Source organism: Choloepus didactylus, chromosome 17 (assembly GCF_015220235.1).
Source record: "Choloepus didactylus isolate mChoDid1 chromosome 17, mChoDid1.pri, whole genome shotgun sequence".
In the NCBI taxonomy this organism is placed as follows: Eukaryota; Metazoa; Chordata; class Mammalia; order Pilosa; family Megalonychidae; genus Choloepus; species Choloepus didactylus.
The window spans coordinates 36,641,243-36,666,133 of NC_051323.1; the positions used below are offsets into that span (position 1 = coordinate 36,641,243).

At 34.2% G+C, this 24,891-nt stretch overlaps 1 protein-coding gene across 11 annotated transcripts in view; it reads left to right on the top strand.

Moving 5' to 3' along the window:
* Nucleotides 1–24,891, top strand: part of CCDC88A (coiled-coil domain containing 88A) — a 152,963-nt gene that overhangs the window by 105,375 nt on the left and 22,697 nt on the right. For all 11 annotated transcript variants that reach the window (XM_037806582.1, XM_037806580.1, XM_037806581.1 and 8 more), the window contains 5 exons: nucleotides 2,301–2,465; nucleotides 5,741–5,902; nucleotides 6,912–7,189; nucleotides 7,427–7,570; nucleotides 14,879–15,065. In XM_037806582.1, the coding sequence (XP_037662510.1) occupies nucleotides 2,301–2,465; nucleotides 5,741–5,902; nucleotides 6,912–7,189; nucleotides 7,427–7,570; nucleotides 14,879–15,065 (936 nt within the window). The remainder of the gene's footprint in view (nucleotides 1–2,300; nucleotides 2,466–5,740; nucleotides 5,903–6,911; nucleotides 7,190–7,426; nucleotides 7,571–14,878; nucleotides 15,066–24,891) is intronic.

A 24,891-nucleotide genomic window follows, 5' to 3' on the forward strand; every position in this document is an offset into this window, starting at 1 on the left:
GTGTAGAAATCTATTTGTATATACTAGCAGTAAACAATGGGAAATGAAATTTAAAAGAAAAATACCATTTACAGTATCCATAATTAACATGAATTGCTTAGGAATAAATTTAAAGAAATAAGTGCAAGAATTCTGTACTGGAAATAACTAAAGAATACCCAGTAAATGGAGAGAGATACCATGTTATGAATTGGAAGACTCAATAGTGTTAAAATGGCAGTGCTCCTCAAATTGATCTATTGATTCAGCCTAATACCAATCTATATCCCAACAAGGTTTATAGATATATATATAATAAATTGACAAGATGACTCTAGATTTTGTGTGGAAATATTGACCAGATGATATTGTTGAAAATTTGGAGCACCTGGAACTACCATACTCTGCTGGTGGGAGTATAAGATGTTACAACTAATTTAGAAAGCAGTGTGGCAGTTTCTCATAAAATAAAACATATACTTACCCTATTACCTGACAATTGTACTTCTATATATTTACCCAGGGGAAATGAAAACATAAGTAAATGAATTTTAACAGCTGTATTCATAATAATGAAAAACTGAAAACAACCCAGTGTTCATCAACTAGTAATTGACTAAACAAATTTTAGTATATGCATAAAATAGAATGCTACTAAGCAATAAAAAAGAACACATTAATGATACACTCAACAACATGAATAAAGCTTAGAAATAATGTACAGGAAAAAAACAGATAAAAGATTATGTACTGTGTGATTTTCATTCCTGTGAAATTTTAGAAGAGGCATAACAACTTTTGGTGAAAGAATGAAAACAATGGTTGCCTGGTGAGCAGGGATCTTTCTAGAGTATTGGAACTGTCCTATCATTTTGATACATGGGTTACATGGATATGTGTAGTTTTCAGAAACCAAATTGCACTTAAAATCTGTGCATAAATTTAACTATATAAATTATACCTCAATTTTTAAATATTACAGTATTTTTGGGAACCATTGAAGATTTGAATTCAGACTAACAACCTGACAATATTTTTCAGTCTTTACTTACAATGATTGTTTTATCTTAATTCAGTTTGTGTGTACGTAAAAGTTTCGATTAATGATACATAATGCAAATGAACCATTTTAAACTCTTTGTGAAAGAACATTGGATTAAGAATGAGAAGCCTTGAGTTTTATTCTCAGCTTCCCTTCTTAATAATGGCATTTGTCTGTCACCTCTCTAAGCCTAGAAAAATAGGTTTTGTGGGAAACTAATATAAAATAGGAGACAAGAAGTGATGTCATTCACCTGTTCGTATCAGGGTGTTAAAAGTAAAAACACCTGGAAAATCAGGATGCCAGGATACCTGTTCGATTGCTTGACAAACTTTAAATGCTAAATTCTATTCTATCGTGGTGTCTTTTTTCTTTAGTCTCACCTCATTACTTTCTAACTCAGTAGTAGCAAGTCATAAGCTGAGTCATAAGCGTTCTTAAGATTTGCATTTGATGAACTATTTTAAACATTTTTATTCTTGCTTTAATATAAAGTTTAGGACTAATTTAGAAATTTATAAGAAACATTTCCTAGGACAAACTAGTGGAATAGGATATGTGTAATATTAATACATTTAAATTGAATAGAGTTACTAATAAGTTAACTCTGGTAGTTTTAGTAATGTGTGATGAACAGGTTGTTAGTTTTGAGTTGCCTTTCTTAAAGTAGGATTTGTTTGTAATCACACTAGAAAACCCAAGATAAAATATATCCTTGGATTGCTCACTCTGTAAGATACATTATGGTAATTACATATGATTTAAGATCTGAATAAAGAGGTCAATAATTTATTAACATAGCTCATTCTAAGCAACATAGCCTTCTTAAAGGTACAGAAACTTCTTCAACATTAGTTTAGGTATCTAAAAGGAATTATTACCTATGTCAAATCTTTACTTGTTCTTTACATATGAATCTCTGTGAAATTTCTGAATTCATCGTAGATTGCTTTAAAAAGAATTGTTAGCATTTAACAACTTGTCTATGCCCAGTTAATCTATTCTTTTCACAAACAGTAAGATCTGAAGTTATGGAATATATCGTAGGGCCATAGCACATGAACAGAGTGTATTTAATAGTTCTAGGAGGAAAGTATTTGCATTAAAAAATAAATTGTAGTCTTGATAATAATGATAATCATAACATGTTATTTATCACATTTTTAAGTTAAGTTTCTCTCTTATTCACCAGACCAGTACAGAGGTAAATTGCTTTTGAGAAATAGAACTTTGGTAATTTTTTACTCCCCATATTAAAATATTTTGAATAATATTTTAGGTGAAAAAAAATTATGAAGCTCTCAAACAGAGACAAGATGAAGAAAGGATGGTACAGAGCTCTCCTCCAATATCTGGTGAGGATAACAAATGGGAGCGGGAAAGTCAAGAGACGACTAGAGAACTTCTGAAAGTTAAAGACAGATTAATTGAAGTAGAAAGGAATGTAAGTATTTTTTTTAAAATTTTTGTAGGATAAGGTCTTTCAGCTGGTTTATTTTGTAATATAAAGAGCTAATAATTTAATATACTTTTCTCCATCATTCTCATATAAGTCCATCAGTGAGCCCTCTCAGCTATCTGGAAAATATAACCCAAACCCATCCTCTTCTCTCTGTCTCTACTGCTCCCACTCTACTATAATGTACCATCATCTCTCATCTGTACTATTAGAATATCCTCCTCCCTGGCTTCCCTCCTTCTCTTGAACCACTCTAAATATTACCCTTTTCCTCAGTAAAGTAACTATACTCTTTACTGAAAAAAAACTTCCATGAAAGCAGATAACTTATCTTCCTTTTTCATCACTGTGCCTCTAGTATGTAAGAATAGTTCCTGGTAGTGGACTTAGGCTCTTAGGTAGTAGGCTCTTGATTAATAAATATTTGCTGAATGAGTTTAATGAATATTTTGACAATAAACAAAAAGCAAATAAATTCAACAAACATTTATCTTTCAAAGATGAATGAGCTTCAGGAATTTATCATGCCATCAAGTAAATAGTTAGGTTGGCTAGTGGTTTTTAATTTAACATAAAAGTAATACAGACACTTGATTAAAAACTTTAAGCTATAAAACCAAAAGTTGTTCTCCCATACCTTTGATTCCCTTTTTCGTCACCTAAAAATAATCACTGTTAACAGTTTCTTGTATATATTCCCAGAAAAAAATGTTTTGCTTTTTATCTGTGTATGGAAGCATATTTTGTTTTCAAATTTGTACCTTTGGTTTCAGACCTTAATATTATTCACACTTTTCAATTGTATTATCCTAGAGAGCTCTCCATTTTAGCAGTACAGATCCATCTCATTTTGTGTAATAACTGCATTTTTTTCCATGTGCATTTTACCATAATTTATTAAATAAACCCCACATTATTGAACATTTAGCTTGACTTCAGGTTTTACTGCAAAGAAAATCCATGTATAAACATGTTCATGGAGTGGTTAATTCCTGATAGTGGAGCTGCTGGGCTAAAGGGTATATGTATTTTGGTGTATATGTGTATGCATGTCTATGTTTAATTTTAATTGATATTGTTATATTACCTTTTTAAAAATCATGTCAATTTTCAGTCCCTCTAATAGAATACCTATTTTTCTGGTTAAGCATTGAGTATTATGAGCCTTTTAATTTTTAAGTGACAGAAGAAAATATTTTCATTTAATTTTTAAAATTATAAGTAAATTATTGTTTATCTTTTCATAGGTTTATTGGGTGTTTATAAATGCCTCTTTTTAATTATTGATTGATATATACATCTGTCACTTGCATTAATAATTGCATTTCAGAAAATTTGGCTGGCATGAAAGATTCTGTTAGGTGAATTTGTTTTCCCGTTGACTTCCATTATAAATTCCCATTTGAAAAAATTTAACCTTGTTATATTTTAGCCATTTTTAGAGAGTGGGGTTATAAAGATACTTGCCATGTGGTAGACTGATAATTTTTGTGCATATGCCAATGCTATACTTGCCAACCTCTTACTTTTCTATTGTAAACCTTTTCCTACACTGAAATATCCTTTCTACTCTCAGCTATCATTTCTCTTCTCTATAGGCTATAGGAATTTTTCTCATTCCTAGAGATACCCAGACTAATCTTTAGAGCTTGTGCAATTTGGTTTCTAATGAACTGTGCTACAATAGTATTTAAAATATATAAATTCTGATATATTTCAACAAAAATCCCTCAAGTTTAAGGCTTTTAGTGTCATGAAAGAAGTTAGTTCTGTGTTAACCATTGTTCTACACTTGAAATTCCATGTATTGTGATCCCTTATATATCACTATGTGATGAACGATAAATAGATACAATACAGAATCTCAATGACAAGTAGTAAAAATGTATCTATTACAGATAAAACCAACTCTGCCATAGACATTGTTAAAGTAAAACACATGGTTTCCTATACTAGGAATAATAAACCCAAATCAGAATGTTGACGTTTTTGAGTTTTGTTGTTACTTTAACGTTTAAGCTAAACCCAACAATTACTAACAGAAATGCTTTAACATCTTTACTCTTTCCCTTTTACTTCATTTTGTGTTTTTTATTTGAACAAATGAACGAAAAAGGATGATATCAAAATCCATCTTAAAGCATTTTGCTTCCTCAGCTTTGATTTTGTGATATAATATGTAAATCAAATCATGACCTACCTTTATACACAGTGACATTTAATATATATAACATGAAGTCCTGTAAAGTGAATGTTATCTTTGTCTCCTAATATAGATGTGATAAAAGTGATCTGTTATGATTCATTTGTAGCTTTTAATGCATATTACAGTTATAGACCATTTCTGGCCTTCTTGTATGTTAAAACATTATTTCTGTTTAATAGGGTGTTCTTTATCTATAGTTTTGATGCTAATTTATTTTTTATGAGATGTTATTTAGAAATAATGGTGAAAATTATAATATCCATGACAAGCATTTTAAGGTATTACACATTAAATGTAATGATCTATGATTTTATAGTAATTTACCTGATTAACTATAAAATTAAAATATAATCATATAGACTGGAAAAATGGAAAATGGTATGTTTTGGGGGGGTTTGCTAATTCTAGTTCACAAAATAGAATTTTAATGAGTGTTTTATACCATGAAAAAAATAACCAAAGAAAATATTTAATATCTATTATCTCTGTTATGGAGTGAACGTCTTAAACAGATGTTTGTGAGTGTTCCTGTAAACCTACTTCTCTTCCAAGTATTTGCTTTAGTAAAATTCTTAGTGTTGCTTAACCCTGGGGCCACCATTCATTTATATATAGATTTGTCTTTGGACAAATAAGAAAAAGGGCACACTCCCAGCCCTCCCCAATCCTACCCACTCCCCTGGCTGGACGCTGCCCACACTCATTCAGGGCACTTCAGTGGAGTATAAAATACCTACAACTGACAACCCATTCTAGTTTTTAGGTTAGTAAATAATATCTCTAAAATGGAATATTTTATTTTTCAGACATTATAAATTAAACAGGTAACAGGCACAATAGTTTATTAAGATTTTAGTATTATTTCTTTCTTTCACTTAGATTAAATATATGTTTACAATTTGCAATTGTGGAGAATGTTTTGTTTTTTAAGATTTTGGGTTTTTTTGTTTTATATTAGTAAAATAGTATTAATAATAAATAGAATTTTTGTATCTGTTATGGAACTATTTTATGTTGTTCCTTTTATATTTAATATATATGTTTCCTTTGTTAGAATGCTACTCTGCAAGCAGAGAAACAAGCATTGAAAACTCAACTAAAGCAACTTGAGACTCAGAACAATAATTTGCAGGCTCAGATTCTTGCACTTCAGAGGCAGACAGTGTCATTACAGGAGCAGAATACCACTCTTCAGACCCAGAATGCAAAGCTTCAGGTTGTATTGTAATATTTTGGGGATACGCAACAAACTCTTGAATCATGCTAGTAAAATAGGGAAGGCTAGACAATGGGAATATTATTTCTTAGTGAGTGAATTTAACAATTAACTGAGGATATATTATTTTTATTTAGTACCTTGCCAGACTTTCGAATATCAGCATTTTTTACGTGTCAGAACCTGTTTATATTAATTCATTCATTCAGCAAGTAGAAATAAAATAAAGTTAATTGTGGTCTTCCCCTTTTTTCAACAAGTTGATTATTATTAATCAGATAAAACCTTTTACTTTAGAGCATGGTTGTAGCCTATGACTCCTTATTTTATTTTTACAGCTTTCTTATCAGGTTAGTTTTTGGAAAACAACATGGGGATTTTGTCTTTAGACTTAACCTTAATTCACAGGATCCATCTTTCACACTGCCAATGTCTTTTCACACAGAACAATCAGGTGGGAAAAAGTGTACCTCTCTTAAGTCTGTTAAATAGCGGAAGAAAAAAGTTCCCTCTCTGAATCTGAAAGTTCTTTTTTTAACCTTTTCCCATGCATTAAAGCAAATAGTAATTTAATTTAGACTTGAGATATTGCCAGTTGAAAATATCCAGTTGAATTTTCACAAGGCATTTTTCAGTTTCTGTCAACTCCCGAATTCTAGCAAATGATAAACTAGCATTTCAAATTCTGTACTTTTTCACAAATGGAATGCAAATTACTGGTATTCACCTTCATTTAAAATAAATTTAAAGCCAAACACATATATGTATATATGCAGGCATATATGTATGTAAGTATATATTGCAAAGCCCCTACCAAAAATGAAAAATTAAATGGTAGCATTATTCTTTGAGAAGCAAAGATTCAGATTTTCTCAGTACACTATGAATATAACTGCTATGATTCATTTAGAGCTTCCCAAAGTTTACATTATATTCTTTTGTTTTTTAAAGAAATAGAACAACCATGAGCTATTTATCCTGTGTCTGATGACAATACGCTTTCTTACAGGTTGAAAATTCCACCCTTAATTCCCAAAGCACCTCACTTATGAACCAGAATGCACAACTCCTAATCCAGCAATCTTGCTTAGAAAATGAAAATGAATCTGTAATAAAAGAGCGAGAAGACTTGAAATCTCTCTATGATTCTCTAGTCAAAGATCATGAAAAGCTAGAACTTCTTCATGAACGGCAGGCTTCAGAGTATGAATCTCTCATTGCTAAACATGGAACTCTGAAGTCTGCCCACAAAAATCTTGAAGTAGAACATAAAGACCTTGAAGATCGGTAAGCTATCATATTTTCTTGTGTTGTAAATTTAAAACCAGTTTTCTTCAGGTAGGTAATAAATTTTATGTTTTGAAAAGACGTAAAGAATTATAAGAAGTAATTTATGTGGGAAGTTATATAAATTAACGTGTTCGATGTGATACTTACTAATAAATTACTTTTTTCCTTTATTTGTAAAATATTTTCTTTTTTCCTAAAGAAATATAAACCCAATACCTAACTTTCTTTTTCCAGCTACAATCAGTTACTAAAACAGAAAGGACAGTTGGAAGATTTAGAAAAAATGATCAAAGTAGAACAAGAAAAAATGCTGCTTGAAAACAAAAACCATGAGACTATAGCTGCAGAATACAAGAAACTTTGTGGAGAAAATGATAGGTAATAAATATTTATTATATTTATATATTTATTATGTACTATCCTTTACTTCCAAAATATATGCTTCCGTTTTTGCAGTATCAGACATAATTTGAACTCAGAATTTTGAAAACTGGAATAGATTGTTTGATATAGTCTCTTTTACAAAATTAAAAAAAAAAACAAGATACCAGAGTCATAAGTAAAATGCCCCCAAAAATCACACAGCTATTTCGAATGGCTCGAACATGAACCTAGGTCTCCTATTTTTCTCTGTACTTTGTTTTATTCAACTAATTTTTTTAAATTGTGGTAATATACATCTAACAAAAATTTGCCATTTTAACCATTTTAAGTGTACAATTCAATGGCATTAATTACTATTACAATGGTCAACTAAAGTTTTAAGCCGTAATTTATAACAGAGTTTCTGTACCTTGATAGCACTTACATATTTGAGACAGAATGTAATGAAACCTGATTTTTTGTATCTGTCTCTCTTTTCACTTGTCTGGTATCCCAGTTCCTGGCGTTAGTAATTTTTACAAGCGAACAGCCTTACCTTGTCCTGGTGGGTTGATTTGTACTTTATTTTTAAATGTCTTAGGTGATAATAGTCTCATATTATCATAGTGCAATAATTTTATAATAGAAAGCATTTGTAAAGCAAAACTTTGCAATTGCGAATAAGTTTACTTTATAAGGATACATTTTCAGGTTGTCATGTTTCATAAACAGTGTAACCTTTGAAAAATTTAAAGTCTAAAACATACACTGCCATAGCTGAAGTGGTGAAGGCAGCATGTAAAATTCAGCTGAGGATCATTTATTGTGTATTTTTCCTATTCTTAATTTTTGTTCTTACTGAAGTTGTAGGTTTATAGAAAAATCATGCATAACATATAGAGTTCCCATGTATCACCCTGTTAGTAACACTTTGCATTAATGTGGTATATTTCTTACAATTCATGAAAGAACATTTTTATAATTGTACTATTAACTATAGTCCATCATTTATAGTAGGGTTCACTGTTTGAGTTGTAAAATTCTGTTTTATGTGTTTAATTTTTATTCTAATAATCTGTATACAACCTAAAATTTTCCCTTTTAACCACATTCAAATATATAATTCAGTGCTGTTAATTATGTTGTGTCACCACCTATTCTTAATTTAATACAATTCAGTTTTAGAATTAAAATTCTGTTTTTTTCTTTTAAAAAATGATCCCTAATTTTCCAAAGCCATTTTCGTTTTCTTAACTTTACTTTTATTCGTACACATTAATATGTGTTTTTCCCATTATAAACATTTTTAAGTATACGACTCAATTTGCTTATTCTAATTGTTTCAAATCATTGAGATCATAAAATATGTGTCCTCTTGTGTCTGGCTTATTTCACTCAACATAATGTCTTCAGTGTTCATCCATATTGTTACATGTATCAGAACTTCATTCCTTTTTTTATAGCTGAATGCTATTCCATTGTATGACTATACCACATTTTATTTATCCATTCATCAGTTGATGGGACACTTGGGTTGCTTCTGTCTTTTGGCAATTGTGCATAATGCCACTGTGAATGTTGGTATGCAAATATCTGTTCAAGTCCTTGCTTCCAGTTCTTTTTGGTTATATATCTAGTGGGATTGCCAGGTCATATGGTATTGCCTAACCAAGGTCCTGAAGATGCTTCCCTATGTTTTCTTCTAGGAGCTTGATAGTTTTTACTCTTGTATTAAGGTCTTCGATCCATATTGAGTTGATTTTTGTACATGGTGTGAGGTAGGGGTCCTTCTCTTTTTTGCAAAAGGAGATCCAGGTTTCCCAGTACCATTTGTTGAAGAGACTATTCCTTCCCAGTTGAGTGGGCTTTGCTACCTTGTCAAAAATCAGTTGGCCAAAAGGGTAAAGGATGATACTGACTGTGTTTTGAAACCTCAACTTCTGTGTGAGACCAAGAGAAGAGATGTTTATTTGGTGAACAATCTAGATTGTCTGCAGCACACTAAATAATTTAACTTACATAGTCAGTTTATTCAAACATGATAATTACATGGAACTTTGAATAGGAAATGAGATCTGGTAGGTTTGTACAGATTAGTTATGAAATCCAAATATATCCCAAAATAATTTAGGCAGAGAATAAAAACATATTTGCAGGGATCCCCTGAGGAACTAGGGAAAAATGCAGAAATATTGGACTTCCCCACCTGGGTTATTACTGATACTCTCACAAATATTGAGGACTAACAATTTAGAAGGATGAGCCCTCTATCTTGGGGCTTGCCCTTATGAAGCTTGTTACTGCAAAGTTGAGGCTAAGCCTACCTATAATTGTGCCCAAGAGTCTCCCCCAGAGAATCTCTCTGTTGCTCAGATGTGGCCTCTCTCTAAGCCCACGTGGAAGGTGAACTCACATCACTCCCCCCTACGTGGTACATGACTCCCAGGAGTGTAAATCTCTCTGGCTATGTGGGACATGACTCCAGGGATGAGCCTGGATCTGGCATTGTGGGATTAAGAAAATCTTCTTGACCAAAAGGGGGAAGCGAAATGAAACAAAATAAAGTTTCAGTGGCTGAGAGATTTCAAGTGGAGTCGAGAGTTCACTCCGGAGGGCATTCTTATGTGCTCTATAGATATCCCTTTTTAATTTTCAGTGTATTGGAATACCTACAAGGAAATACCTGAAATGTTGAACTGCAGCCCAGTAGCCTTGATTCTTGGTGATTGCGTAACTATGTATGTGGTGTGACTGTGTGATTGTGAAAACCTTGTAGCTCACACTCCCTTTATTCAGTGTATGGACAGATGAGTAGAAAAATGGGAACAAAAACTAAATGACAATAGGGTGGGGTGGGGGAGGTGACTGTTTTAAGTGTTCTGTTTTATTTTTATTTTGGGGGAGTAAGGAAAATGTTCAAAAAATGAAATTGATTCTGGTGATGAAAGGACAACTATATGATGGTACTGTGAATAATTGATTGTACACTGTGGATGATTTTAGGGTATGTGAATATATCTCAGTAAAACTATATTAAGAAAAATCAGTTGGCCATGAATGTGAGGGTTGATTTCTGAGCTCTCAGTTCTGTTCCATTGGTCTATATGTCTGTCCTTTCATGTTGTGTTGATTTCTGTGGTTCTGTATTAAGTTTTAAGATTAGAAAGTGTGAGTGCTCCAACTTCATTCTTCTTTTACAAGATGGCTTTGGATATTCTGGTCCCTTTATCTTTCCAAATAAATTTGATGATTGGCTTTTCCATTTCTCCATAGAAGGTTACTAGAATTTTGATTGGGATTGCATTGAATCTATAAATTGCTTTGGTTAGCATTGGTATCTTAACAATAGTGTTCCAATCCATGAACATGGAATGTCCTTCCATTTAGGTCTTCTTTAATTTCTTTTAGCAATGTTTTGTGGTTTTCTGTTGATAAGCCTTTTACATCTTTGGTAAGATTTGTTCCTAGATATTCAATTCTTTTAGTTGCTATTGTGAATGGAATTTCTTTCTTGATTTCTTCTTCCAATTGTTCATTGCTTGTTTATAGAAACACTACTAAATTTTTGGGTGTTGATGTACCCTTCCGCTTTGCTGAATTCATTTATTAGCTCTAGGAGCTTCATTGTGGATTTTTCAGGGTTTTCAGAATAAAGGATCATATCATCTGCAAATAGGGGAAGTTTTACGTCTTCTGTTCCAATTTGGATGACTTTTATTTTTCTTGCCTAATTGCTCTGGCAAGAACTTCCATTAAATACTGGATAACAGTGGTGACAGTGGGCATCCTTGTCTTGTTCCTGATCTTAGAGTGAAAGCTTTCAGTCTTTCACTGTTAAGTAGGATGTTAGCTATGGGCTTTTCATATATACCCTTTATCTTGTCATGGAAGTTTCCTTCTATTCCTAGTGTTTGAAGTTTTTGTTTTGTTTTGTTTGTTTGTTGTTGTTGTTGTTGTTGTCAAGGAAGAAGGCTAGATTTTGTCATATGCCTTTTCTGTAGCCATTGATATGATCATGTGTTTCCCCCCCCTTTATTCTGTGTAATGGTGTATTACATTAATTGATTTTTCTTATGTTGAACCAACCTTAGATGCCAGGGATAAAATTCCATTTGATCATGGTGTATAATTTTTTAAGTATGCTGTTAGATTCGATTTGCTAGTGTTTTGTTGTAGATTTAGCATCTATATTCATAAAAGATATTGGTCTGTAGTTTTCTTTTCTTCTGGTATCTTTATCTGGCTTTGGTATGAGAGTGACATTGACCTCATAGAATGAGTTAAGGAGTATTCCTTCCTTTTCAGTTTTGGAAGAGTTTGAGCAGAATTGAAGTTAAGTCTTCTTGGAATATTTGGTAAAATTTGTCTGTGAAGCCATCTGGTCCTGGGCTTTTCTTGTTGGAAGGTTTTTGATTACTGATTCAATATCCTTACTTGTCAGTATCTTTACTAGTAATTGGTTTGTTGAGCTCTTTTATTTATTCTTGAGTCATTGCAGGTAGTTGTGTGTTTCTAAGAATTTGTCCATTTCATCTAGGTTATCTAAAATATTGGCATATGGTTGTTCATTGTATCCTCTTACAGTCCTTTTTATTTCAGTGGGGTTGGTAGTAATGTCCCTCTCTTCATTTCTGATTTTAGTTATTAGTATCCTCTCTTTTTTTCTTTGTCAGTCTAGCTAAAGGTTTGCCAATTTTATTGATCTTATCAAAGAACCAACTTTTGGTTTTGGTTTTGTCAGTTCTCTCTCTGTTTTTTTGTTTGTTTGTTTTCTGTTTCATTTATCTCCACTCTAATCTTTCTTATTTCCTTCCTTCTGCTCACTTTGGGTTAAGCTTGCTCTTCTTTTTCTAGTCTTCCAGTTTTGACTCTGATTTAAAGTCTTTATTTTTTTTAATGTATGCATTTGGAGCTATAAATTTCTCCCTCAGCTCAGCCTTTGCTACATCTCTTAAGTTTTGTTATGTTGTATTTTCATTTTCATTCACCTTAAGATATTTCTTAATGTTGCTTCTGTTTTCCTCTTTAGCCCATAATCTGTTTAAGAGTATCTTGTTTTCTTTTCAGTTCTTTTGTCTTCAACTTGAATAGTTGTTTGATTCCTTTTTAAAATTTTTCTCTTTATTAGATTCTCATATTGCTCATTCATTGTTTTCCTGATATCCTTTAGTTCTTATCTCTATATTTTCCTTCATCTCCTTGAGTATATTTAAGATCATTTTTTAAAGGCTTTGTTCGTTATCCCCGCATTCTCATTTTCATTAGTGTTTTCTGCATTTTTATCCTCTAACTTTGGATGGGCCATCAGTTCTGTTTCTTTGTCTTGTACTCTTGTTGCACACTGTACGTTTTAATATTTTAAAATGTTAACTCTGGGATTTATTCCCTGGGATGTCTGTTTCTTGGTTTTGTTACCAGGTGGTGATAAGACAAAGGTTTTCTTGAGCTTCTTCCTTCCTATCTGGAAGGTCTGCCCAACTCAAATGCAGTATGCAGGGTTTTCCCCTGTCTTTCTGGGCCTCTGTCTTGTCCTGGGCTTTTATCTCTTAGTTGTTTTGGAGTTCCCCTATTTACAGAAGTTTGGTTGTCCCCTCTGTTTTCTAGAGACAGACCTCTCTCTCCTGGGTATGAGAAGCCTTGCAGCAGGCTTATGTCCCAGACTGTCTGCTTCTATAGTTTTTTATATTTCCTTTGTTTTGTCAATCTGCTTTTGCTTGGGGGGCAAATTCTGGGAGGATGGTCACCCTGGAAAGAACTTCCCCAAATCAGTCTTTCCCAGCCAAAACAGGGCCTAGGGCCCACGAAGGGGAGCAGACTGGCTCCAAAGTGCCCTTGGGAGGGGATGAGGAAGGGTGCCAGGAGGTTCTCTGACAGCTTCCCCTAGTTGAGGTTTCCTGGCATGCCCAGCAAATGCAGCCCTTCAGCTAACTGTCCCCTGCAGCCCTGAAGAAGGGCTGCATCTTTAAGTCTCCACCCTACCCCAGGGTGGGTTGAAACAATGGCTGCTGCTGCCTTTGTCTGGGGCAGGTTGAAACAATAGCTTCTCTCAGAGCCAGGCCCCCAGCGATCTGAATTTGCTAATCAAAAGCCATGATCAGTGATCAGCTGTGCCCACCCCTGTTCTTGGGTAAAAGGGCTTTTTTTGGTCCCTTTCTGTCACCAGCAAGTAGCTGCCACACCTGGTCTTAGTGTATAATCCTTTAAATATGCTGTTGGATTCAGTTTGCCTAGAATTTTGTTGAAGATTGCTGTATTTGTAATTATAAAGCAAACAGGTTTGTAATTTTTTGTGATGTTTTATCTGGCTTTGGTATCAGTGTGTGTTTATGTGTGTGCATGTATATATTTATATGATTTATTTTAGGGAATTGGCTCATGCGATTGTGGGCAAGAGATTTGTAGGGCAGGCCAGCAAGATGGAAACTTCAAAAGTTGTTGTTGCAGTCTTGAGGAAGAATTTCTTCTTTTCTATGAAACAGTTTTTCCCCTTAAGGCCATCAACCGATTGGTAGTCTCCTTTACTTAAAATGAAATGATTGTAGATGTGAATCACATCTACAAAATAACTTCATCTCAGCAACTAGACTAGTGTTTGACCAAACGATTGGGCACCATAGCCTAGCCAATTGACACATAAAATTAACTCTCATACCCACAAACCCTAAAATAAATCCTATCTGGGCCTTTTCATTAAAAGTTTTGCCAATCCCTGCCCTTAGAAGTTAATGACTCTTGTTCAGAAGATATAATTGTGAGAAGAAAGCTATAGTTTCATTTTTTCCCTAAAATTTATTAATTATTGGGTATTGCATAATTGTGAATAATCTGACACAACTCCAGAAGTTATAACAGTTATAAAATTTGGTTTTAGCTAATATTTGTCTCTGTTATTTGTCAACAGCTTGATACAGTATTTCATACTGGGTTGATTCATTCTCTAGGACTGATTTATGTTTCACATCGAATTTTAGAATCTGAATTCTCTATGAAATCAAAACTGAATTGTCATTTTCTCTTTTTCTTTTAATCTAAATCTTTTCTTATTATTACTTTAAATTTTTATATTATAAAGTTAGGAGTATCTTTATTAACATATTTAAATGCTGAATGATTTCTTTTCAAGGGAAAGTAGCCTGAATTTTTTTCAGTCTAGTTTTTACAGAACAGAAGTTGATTCTTGGTTAATTAATAACTGGCAAAAGAATCATTGTATTCTCTAAGTACGTCTACATGTTATTTATGGCATTTTTCACATTGTGTAAATTTCGGTGAAAGCTATTAATAGAATTCTAATTCTTTTTCTATCATGAAATCTCATTATAGGTTGAATCATACATATAGACAGCTTTTAAAAGAGACTGAAGTTTTACAAACTGACCATAAAAATATGAAAAGTCTTCTAAATAATTCAAAATTGGAACAAACAAGATTAGAAGCTGAATTTTCAAAGCTAAAAGAACAATATCAACAGTTGGATATCACATCTACGAAGTTGAATAACCAGTGTGAGGTGAGCTTTAACTAAATTTAATCACTGTTTCCTTTCTTAGAAGACATGCTAAAGATTAAACAGTCATTTTATAATGTCAGTGGCAGAATATATTCAGTGTGTCATTTCTACGAGAACTGGTCAGGGTTAATTGTCATTCACAAATATTAAGAAATCTTATTAACTAAGCTTTTTTAACTATTAATTTAAACTTACATGTCACAATGCTTTGTAACTTATAAAATGATGTACTCATTAAATGAACAGATATTTACTGGCCACTTGGTGTATGCCAGTTAACCAAAGATGTAAAAACCTCTGCCCTTGTGGGGCTTATATTCTGCTGGAAGGAAATAAAAAGTAAACATAATAAATAAATGAAATACATAGTATTTCATTTATTATGGCTTTGTTGCAAATTTACCTCAAACTTAGTGGTGTTTATAAAACAACCATTTATTATGCTCACACATTCTGCGGATCAGGAATTTGGGCAGGGCAGTAGGGCCCATTTGTCTGTGCTCCATTTCCAGCTGGGGCCTCAGCTGGAAGATTCAAAAGCACATTCACTCAAAGTTTAGTGATTGATGGTGACTGTCATCTGAAGCATTAGTCCTCTTCATGTGGTCTCTCCCCATAGGCTGGTTTGATGTCTGGGCTTCAAGGGCAAGGGACTTAAGAGAGCACCAGCCACCATGATATCTTTTATAACCAAGCCTCAGAAGTCATGCAGCATCATTTCACCTGCATTCTGTTCATCAAGGCAGTCACAAAGTCCCATTCAGGTTTAAGGGAAAGAAAAATAAACTTGGCCTTTTGATGGAGAATAGGAATGTTCTAGAAAAACATGTGGACTAGAAATTGGAAATTACAGTTTGTGACATATGTTAGAAGATGATAGGTTCTGTGCAAGAAAAATTAGAGTAGGGTAAAGGGGGAACAGGACTGCCTGGGAGGGTATGGGGGTGTAAATTAAAATTTTATAATTTAAATGATTTAAATCACTGAACAAAGGTTTGAAGGAGATTATGGTATTATCATGCCAATATCTGGGGGAAAAATATTCTGGGCAAATAGCCAATGCCATGGCCCTAAGACCAGGAGAATGCTAGTGAATTTGAGAAACAAACCAAAGAGGCCAGTGTGGCTGGCGTGGAGTACGCAGATGGGAAGAATAGTAAATGAGGTCAGAGATGTTCCTGGCCCAGATATGTTGGGACTTTTAGATCCTTGTAAAAACTTTGACTTTTATTCTTAGTAAAATTCAAGAGCCATTGAGGGTTTTCAGCAGAAATGACATCTCCTTTATGTATGCAGTGGTATGAAAATAATTTCATGCCCCTCCCTATGATGGTTTGATAAATAAAGTGATAAAAGTTTAGAAATACAAAAAGGATACTGAAGGTCTTAAATCATCCTTAAATTTTATGTTGGTCCCTAAATCATTGAGGTTTGAATATACATTAATACCTGAATTTCATGAAGCTTTTAGGAAACTAGGACTTCAGCAAGCCCTTAAATGTAATTAGAAATAGACTATATCAGAAAATGATACCTGAAAACTTTTTGTCTAAAATTAAAAACCATAGAAAAATCAGTTTGAAATACATTTAAATACCCAACAAAGCTCAGAAAGTTCAGAACATTTGTTCTACATGTGATTTTTAAACGTCTAAATAAAGTATAATTGGGGCAGTGGGTTTCTAAAATGGCAGTGTAAGGAACATGGGAGATCATCTCCTCAGTGAACAACAATAACATAGGACAACATTGTCAAAAACTATTATTTAATGACTCTGAAAATCAATAAGAGGCATACAACAAATTGAGAAGCATTTATTCAATTCAAGACAAAAAAAATCACAGGGTAAGAACTAGGGTCGCCTAAAGCATTTTGTCTTGTGGCTTCTCCCATTCCCATCTCTCCTTCCCAGCTCTGACACCTGGTAGTTATCATAGGTGAAGGGCAATCCATGAAAACCAGCAGCCCTGCTGATGGAAGGGGCTGACTATTTGGAGGAGAGCACAGAAAAGCCCTATGCCCAGCAGAGTTGTCAAAGGCCAACTCTTAGATAGCTTGCCATTGTGATACTGGTTGGGCAAGTAACAGATCAGTGAACACTAGTCAGAAATTTAAGACAGAAATCCAAGGAATGAGATAGTTCTAGTGGGTCTTGATGAGGTCCCTCATGTCTCTGATAGTCTGGAAGTCTGCTCAGGAGAAACTAGAGAGAACTCTAGCTCTCTACTTACTCCTCACTGAAACTTGATAAGTTCATTTGTGGAAGATAAAGGAAAAGACTTACCACAAAATAAAAGCTAGGGCAGGCTAGTAAATTACCTTAACTTTGATTGTATTCCCCAACCCACACACAGATCCATCAGCAAAAGTTGGAAGCATTACTGACTCATTATTTAAGCACAGCCTCCAGCCAATCATTGGCTGACCACTAAGTTCTGCTGACTCACAGGTGATCTCTAGGAAGCTAGGCTTAAAAATAATAACAAGAATTAAAAATCAAAGAAGGAGATACAAACAACAACAAAAAACTGAGTGCAGAGTCAGTGACTGGAATTAGGCTCTATAGAATTAGTTCAGGCAAGTTATTAAACAAGCAAACAAAAAACAGCAACAACAGCATCTTCCCCAGATTAGGGGCAACAGTTTGGAGGAATCAGAACCCAGAGTTGCAGCAGTGTAGCAAATAAGATGTACAGTTTTCTACAAAAATTATATGAGAATGCAAAGAAACAGGAAGTTGTGACCCATAAAAAGCAGGCAATAGAATTGTCTCTGAAGGGGCCCCTGATATTAGATTAACAGACAAAAAATTAAAAGCAAATTGAAAAAATATGTACAAGTGTTCCGGTTTGCTAATGCTGCCATTATGCAAAATACCAGAAATGGATTGGCTTTTATAAAGGGGATTTATTAGATTACAGATTTACAGTTCTAAGGCCATAAAAGTGTCCTCAGTAAGGTATCAAGAAGAGGATGCCTTCACTGTAGGAAGGCCAGTGGCATCCAGAACACCTCTGTCGGCTGGGAAGGCATGTGGCTGGTGTCTGCTGGTCTTTTGTTCCCGGGTTGCATTTCAAAATGGCTTTCTGCAAAATGTCTCTGGAATTCTGTCTTAGCTTCTCTCAGCTCTCTACTTGGTTCTCCTGGAGCATTTCTCTTTAAGCATCTGGGAGTCCTCTCTTAGCTTCTCTGGGGCAAACTCTGGACATTTCTTAGCTTTTCATCTCCTAATGTCCTTCTGTCTACATCTCCCATCATCTCCAAGTGTCTCCCAAGCATCTGGGTATGTGTTGGCTCTTAGTTTCTCTCCAAAATGTCTCTCTCAGCTTCTCTCTCTTCGCGAGCTCTCTTAAAATACTCCAGCAATCTAATTAAGACCCACCCAGAGTGGGCGGGGTCACATCTCTATGGAAATAATTTAATCAAAGGTCTCACCCACAGTTGGGCGAGTCACATTTCCTTGGAAACACTCAATCAAAAGGTTCGACCCAACAAGATTGGATTAAAAGATCATGGCTCTTCTAGGGTCCATAACAGTTTCAAATTGGCACAACACGCAACTAAATGAAATCATGTTTAAAGAATTAAAGAAAAGTAGGACTACAGTAGCTCATCAAATAATGAATGTGAAGAGGAAATATAATAAATAGTCAAATAGAAATTTAGGATCAAAAACTGAAAAAAATCACTAGAGGAGCTCAAAAGCTAAGTTGAGCTGGGAGAAGAAAAAATCACCAAAATACAAGATGCATCAATAGAAACTATCCAATGGTAAAAAAACTGAAAGAAAAAAAGAAAGGTTAAAAAATAATAGAGCCTTCTTCCTTTGAGAAACCATCAAGTATACTAACATGAATAATAGGTGTCCTAGAGGAGAGGAGAGACAGAAAAGGGCAGAAAGAATACTCAAAGCAGTGATGGCCAAAAGCTTCTCAAATTGGATAAAAAGCCTAAATCTACACATCCAAGATGCTCAGTGGGATAAATTCCAAGTAGGATAAATTCAAAGAGAGCTACACCTGGTTACATCATAGTCAAACTTTCAAAAGACAGAGAAAATCTTGAAAGCAGCAAGAGAGAAGCAACTCATCATGTGTAAGAAAATCTTCAATGAGATTAGCCACTCATTTCTCACAAGAAACTATGGAGGCCAGAAGAGAATTGGATGTATACAAAGCACTAAAGGAAAAAGACTGTCAACCAAGAATTTTATATTCAGCAAAACTATTCTTCAAAAATGAAGAATAAATTGAGACATTCCTAGATAACAAAAACTGAGAAAATTCATCACTAGTAGTTAGACCCTTACCTCACACCATATATAAAAACTAACACACGTGTTGGTGAGTTATGGAGAAACTCATACATTGCTAGTTGAAGTATAAAATTGGTGCAGCTTCTTTGGAAAACAGTTTGACAGTTCCTCAAAAAACATTGATTTACCCTTTAACCCTAGATTCCCCTCCTAGGTATATACCTGAAAATCCACATAAAACTTCTGTGTGAATGTTCATGCAGCATTATGCACAATAGCCAACATGGAAATAACTCAGATATCCATCCTCTAATAAAGGGATAAAGAAAATGTGCCATATCCCTGCAAAGGAATATTATTCAGCCATAAAAATGAATGAAGTACTGCTGACACATGCTACGACATCTACGAATCTCAAAAACATTATGCTAAATAAAAGAAGCCAGGCACAAAAGACCACATATTGCATAATTCTATTTATATGAAATGTCCAAAATGCATAAAGACAGAAAATAGATGAATAGTTGCCAGGGGCTGGGAGATGATAGAATGCAGAGTGACTTCCAGTGGTTATCAGGTTTCTTTTGGGGATAATTAAAATGTTGTGACAAAAAAATAGTGGTGATGGATATACTGGGAAAAAAAACCCCACTGAATTGTACACTTTTTACATGAATTTTAGCTTAATAATGCTTAATAATGCTTTTTTAAAAAACTAATTGGTAAACTATCAGATTTGTGAAAATGCCCCCATAATTCCTCCTGTTATTTTAAACATAGGTGTTTAGAAAATCTGATTTTTAAGAAAATAACTGCAAGCTCACAGAAAACTTGCCAGAATAAGTATACTCCTGTGTAACCTTTACCTAGATTCACCACTTTTTAACATTTTGCCACATTTGTTTTATAAATCTCTCTCTTGTTACATGTATAATTTTTCCCCAGAATAATTTGAGAGTTGGTTACCTATATCATGCCCATTTATACCAGATTATTTCAGTGTGTATTTCATAAGAACAAGTGAATTTTTCTTAGATTACCATTTGTCAAATTTAGGAAAGTTAATATTTATACATTACTGTGCTGGTTTGAATGTATTATGTCCCCCAAAACACCATTATCTTTGATGCAGTCTTGTGTGGGCAGACATATTAGTGTTGATTAGATTGTGATCCTTTGATTGTTTCCATGGAGCTGTGACCCACCCAACTCTGATTAATTTCCGTGGAGGTGTGGCCCTACCCATTCAGCATGGGCCTTGATTAGTTCACTGGAGCACTATAAAAGCTCAGATAGAAGGAGCAAGCTTGCTACAGCCAAGAGGGACACTTTGAAGAATGCACGGAAGCTGAGAGAGGAACTGCAGTTCACAGAGACATTTTGGAGACGGCCTTTGAAAGCAAACTTTTGCTCCGGAGAAGCTAAGAGACGACAAATGCCCCAAGAGCAGCTGAGAGTGACATTTTGGAGAGAAGCTGAAGCCTAGAGAGGAACATCCTGGGAAAAAGCCATTTTGAAACCACAACTCTGGAGCAGATGGCAGCCATGTGCCTTCCCAGCCAACAGAGGTTTTCCGGACACCACTGGCCATCCCCCAGTGACGGTACTGGATTGTTAATTCATTACCTTAGACACCTTATGGCCTTAAGACTGTAACTGTGTAGCCAAATAAATCCCCTTTTATAAAAGCCAATCCACTTCTGGTGTTTTGCATTCTGGCAGCATTAGCAAACTAGAACATGTACTTTAATCTCCAGTCCATATTTCATGTCTTTTCAATTTCCTTGATAATGTCCTTTATACCATTTTTTTTCTTCCATACAGATTTCTTACTGCATAACTTAATTGACTTGTCCCTTTAGTTTCCTTTAATCAGGAGTAGTTCCTTGTTCTGTCTGTATCTTTCATGGCATTGACATTTTTTTAAGAATACAGGCCAATTATTTTATACTGTGTTTCTCAATTTTGTTTATCTAATATTTTTCTCATGATGAGATTCAGGTCATGCATTCTTGGCTAGAATGCTACATGAATGATTTCATATCCTTCTCAGTGATTACATCAAGGGACGCATGTTTTTTTCTCCGCTTCAGTGCTGATGTTTATTTTGATCAGTGAAAGGTTACAGTCTGTTTTCTCCACTTTGTAGTTACTATTTTACCCATAGCAACTATTAACAATATGTAAGGAGGTCACTGTGAGACCAGGCAGATATCCTGCTAAAATCCAAATTTTAAATTGGAATAAAACACTCAGTTTTGCTTTTGTTTTACATTCTCGTGAGTAAATATCCCATCTTGTGGACTCTGATTTCCATAAAGGTCCATTTTCCTTTATGTTTTATGTTTTTTACAACCATCGGCACAACTGATTTTTTTCCTTATATTGAACAAAATGCCTTCTTCCATTCCCAACAGATTTTAAAACTAACACCATAAGTCAATAATTTATATGTTAGTAATATGTCTTAGTGAATATACTGAAATGTTGTGCTAAAATTTGTCTTCTTTTGATTATGCCCTTGACAGATGATATTTCATCTGAAGTAGAAAAGGGGTTTGCATTTCAAAATTAATCATTAGGATAGCTTTTACCATATTTTATCTATTCGAGACTTTTTTCACATTTTTAACAACTCTGAAATCATGATCCTCTTAACGTCATAGTTTAAAAATGTGTTTTCTTAGTGATATAAAAAAATGTGTCTAATAATCCACATCAACCTAGATTTTGTTACAGCATAGTATAAAATCCTTAATTTGTGGAATATCAGTTCTGGAAAATCTTCCTTAGATCATTTCCTTTCTTATAATTTCTGTTAGCTAATCTGTAAGGAAAACTAGTTATTGAGTTTATGATGATATGCAAAACATCAGTTTCTTTATTCTAGTTTAGCACAGAAAAGTACAGATTTGGTCCATTTTCTTGAACTCTGAATGTTAAGTGAATTCTTTTTCCATTGAAGGGAGCTCCTGACCCAATTCATGATTTTAACTATGTTAAAAAGAATAATAAATAATGCAATATAAAGCTATTAAGCTATATATGTAAAACATGGTGAATAAGTACAGTAAGTCATATTGTATTAACTTTTTCAAAATTATTTGGTGATTTTTGTCCTTGTTAATTAAAATGCTAATCTCAAGTTCATTGAAACAGTCTCACCAGTTCTGCACCTCCAATGTATAGTGCTTTGGCAGAACCATTTCTAATCCCTTAATTATTACGTAAGATGTGATAATTAAGGATTAGAAGGAATATAAATTTATTAGTATTGTGACGGATTCATCTCTTTACACCTCAAACTTATGATCTCTGTTAGAAAAGGCCTGAGCCTTAGCAGGTCATGATTCAATCAGTTACTTCATCAAGTAACCTCCCACTCAAGTAAGAGTATAGGGACAGACAGTAGTTTAAAAGTAAAGCACACTCAAGACGAGAATTCAGATTCAACACATATTTACTAAAGGAGCACTTAAGGTAAAAGGAACAAGTTTACAATGTGAAAATAAATTGGCACATTACCAAGCCTGGGGACTTCTGTCCTTCCAGAGGTAGTTGGATGTGAGATCAGAAGCCCCTTCTAGTCTAAGTTACAGAGTATTTAAAGAGCCTTTGATTCAGGGTACGTTTAATTAAGCCATACTTTATTTTTATATTTGAACCACGGGTGGTGAACTACAGGTGATGAACCACAGGTGGTGAACTACGCATGGTGAACCACAGTGAATCAAGATCAAAGGAGGGTATTGACAGTGTTACTAGAGATTCAAACTTAACCTTGAATGTCTGCAAAATGAACCACAAATGAGTCAAGAACAAAGGAGGGTATTCACAGCATTATCAGAGATTCAAACTTAATCTTGAATGTTCACAAAACTTTACTGAAAATATTGTTACTAATTAAGCTATGACTTCTGTAAGAGTAATATACCTTTACTTAAAAATTAGAAGAGATTACTTTTACTATATCTAACTTACTAGTATAGTTGTATTTTATTTTATAATTAGTCTAGCCTTTACATCATATTATGTCTTTCACTTCCTCCTTTTCTGCTTGGGCCTGTTAAGCCTTTCCCTCACTACAATCTTCTAATATAGTACTCGAAGGATATGAATGATCTGTCCCAGTTATTATAGTAAGGCCTTTTCACTTTCTGTCATTTGGAAATTGTACTTGAGAATTTGGGGGTAAATATTCTGTTAAATATGCTTCTATATCAGAAGGAATAACTGGTTCTTCACTATCAGAACAGAAATCATCAGGTGGTATATGAGAGTAGCAAGTCTCCTCAGCTGATCCTTACATAAAGAGAAGGAGTCAGCGTCCTCATTTTCAGATTCCTCAGTAGAGATAATGTCCTGCAACAGTATGAAGAAAAATGTATGCAAGTAGATGAGGATTTGAAGAAAACTTTGACCAATTAAAACATCTTTAGTTTTGGAATGATTGGTCAGATCAAATTTTTTTTTTTCATTTTGAATTCTGTAGTTTATGCAATAAGTAGTTTTAAAGTCTCATCCTTTACTATCTTCCCCTTAAAAAACTTGAATTGCTGAAAAGTCTACATACTCCTTAGCAAAGGAAATTGGTTTTTTATTTTTGTTTTGAGGTGCTGTTAGTTGGAAATGTTAGAAACCCAACCTGAACTTCCTTGGGCAAAAGGGCAGAGTTATCAGTTCATGGAATCGAAGAAAGGGTTGGAAATCAAAGTGTGGGGCACATGAGTGTATCTGGGCCTCAGAAACAGCTGGAACCAGGGACTCATAAGCTACTAGAATACCCTCTATGTAGGCTTCATTTCTTCCCTGAAGGCTAACTTGTTTTTCCTCCTTACTACCAAAGCTCATAAATTTTATGTCTCATAGTTTCAGCCACCAAAACGAATGATTCTCTTATTTTTCCATTTAGAAATTCCAAAGGATGTACTAATTGACCCAAATTGGGGCAAATGTTCATTCTTGGCTAAGGGCCAGGTCATAACAACATGATTTGGAGAGGGTCCAAAAATGAAGCTATGATTGTGTTGGAAGTCAGGATAGTTAATACCTTTGATGGGAAGGAATAGTGCTGGGTGCTGGTTTCACACACATGTTCACCTTATAAGTATGCATCAAACTCTATACTTAAAATTTGTTCCCTTATCTCTTTATATATTTTTATCAGTTGTCTTTTGACAAAATAATGCTGTTTAACAACCATAGGCCTCAGTGGTAATGGACAGTAATAATTAATTTTTGCTCATGAGTCTGTGGTTTAGCTGAGCAAGTATGCTGATATCGGCCAAGATCAGTTGATCTTTGTAGGGCTTGCTTGTCTTGCACCTGCAGTTAGCTGACAAGTTATGCCAGGGGCTGGCTGATCTAGGGTGGGCCCAGCTGGGATAACTCGTCTCTCTTCCAAGTGATTTCTCAAATTTCCAAAAGACTGAGAAAGTGGAAGGAAGTATGCAAGGCCTCTTGAGGCATATGCTTGGTAATGTCACACCGTTAGTTCCAACACCTTCTGGTGTCCAAAGCCTTTCCAAATTCAAGGAGAGGGAAATACATTCCACTTCTTGTTGGGAAGA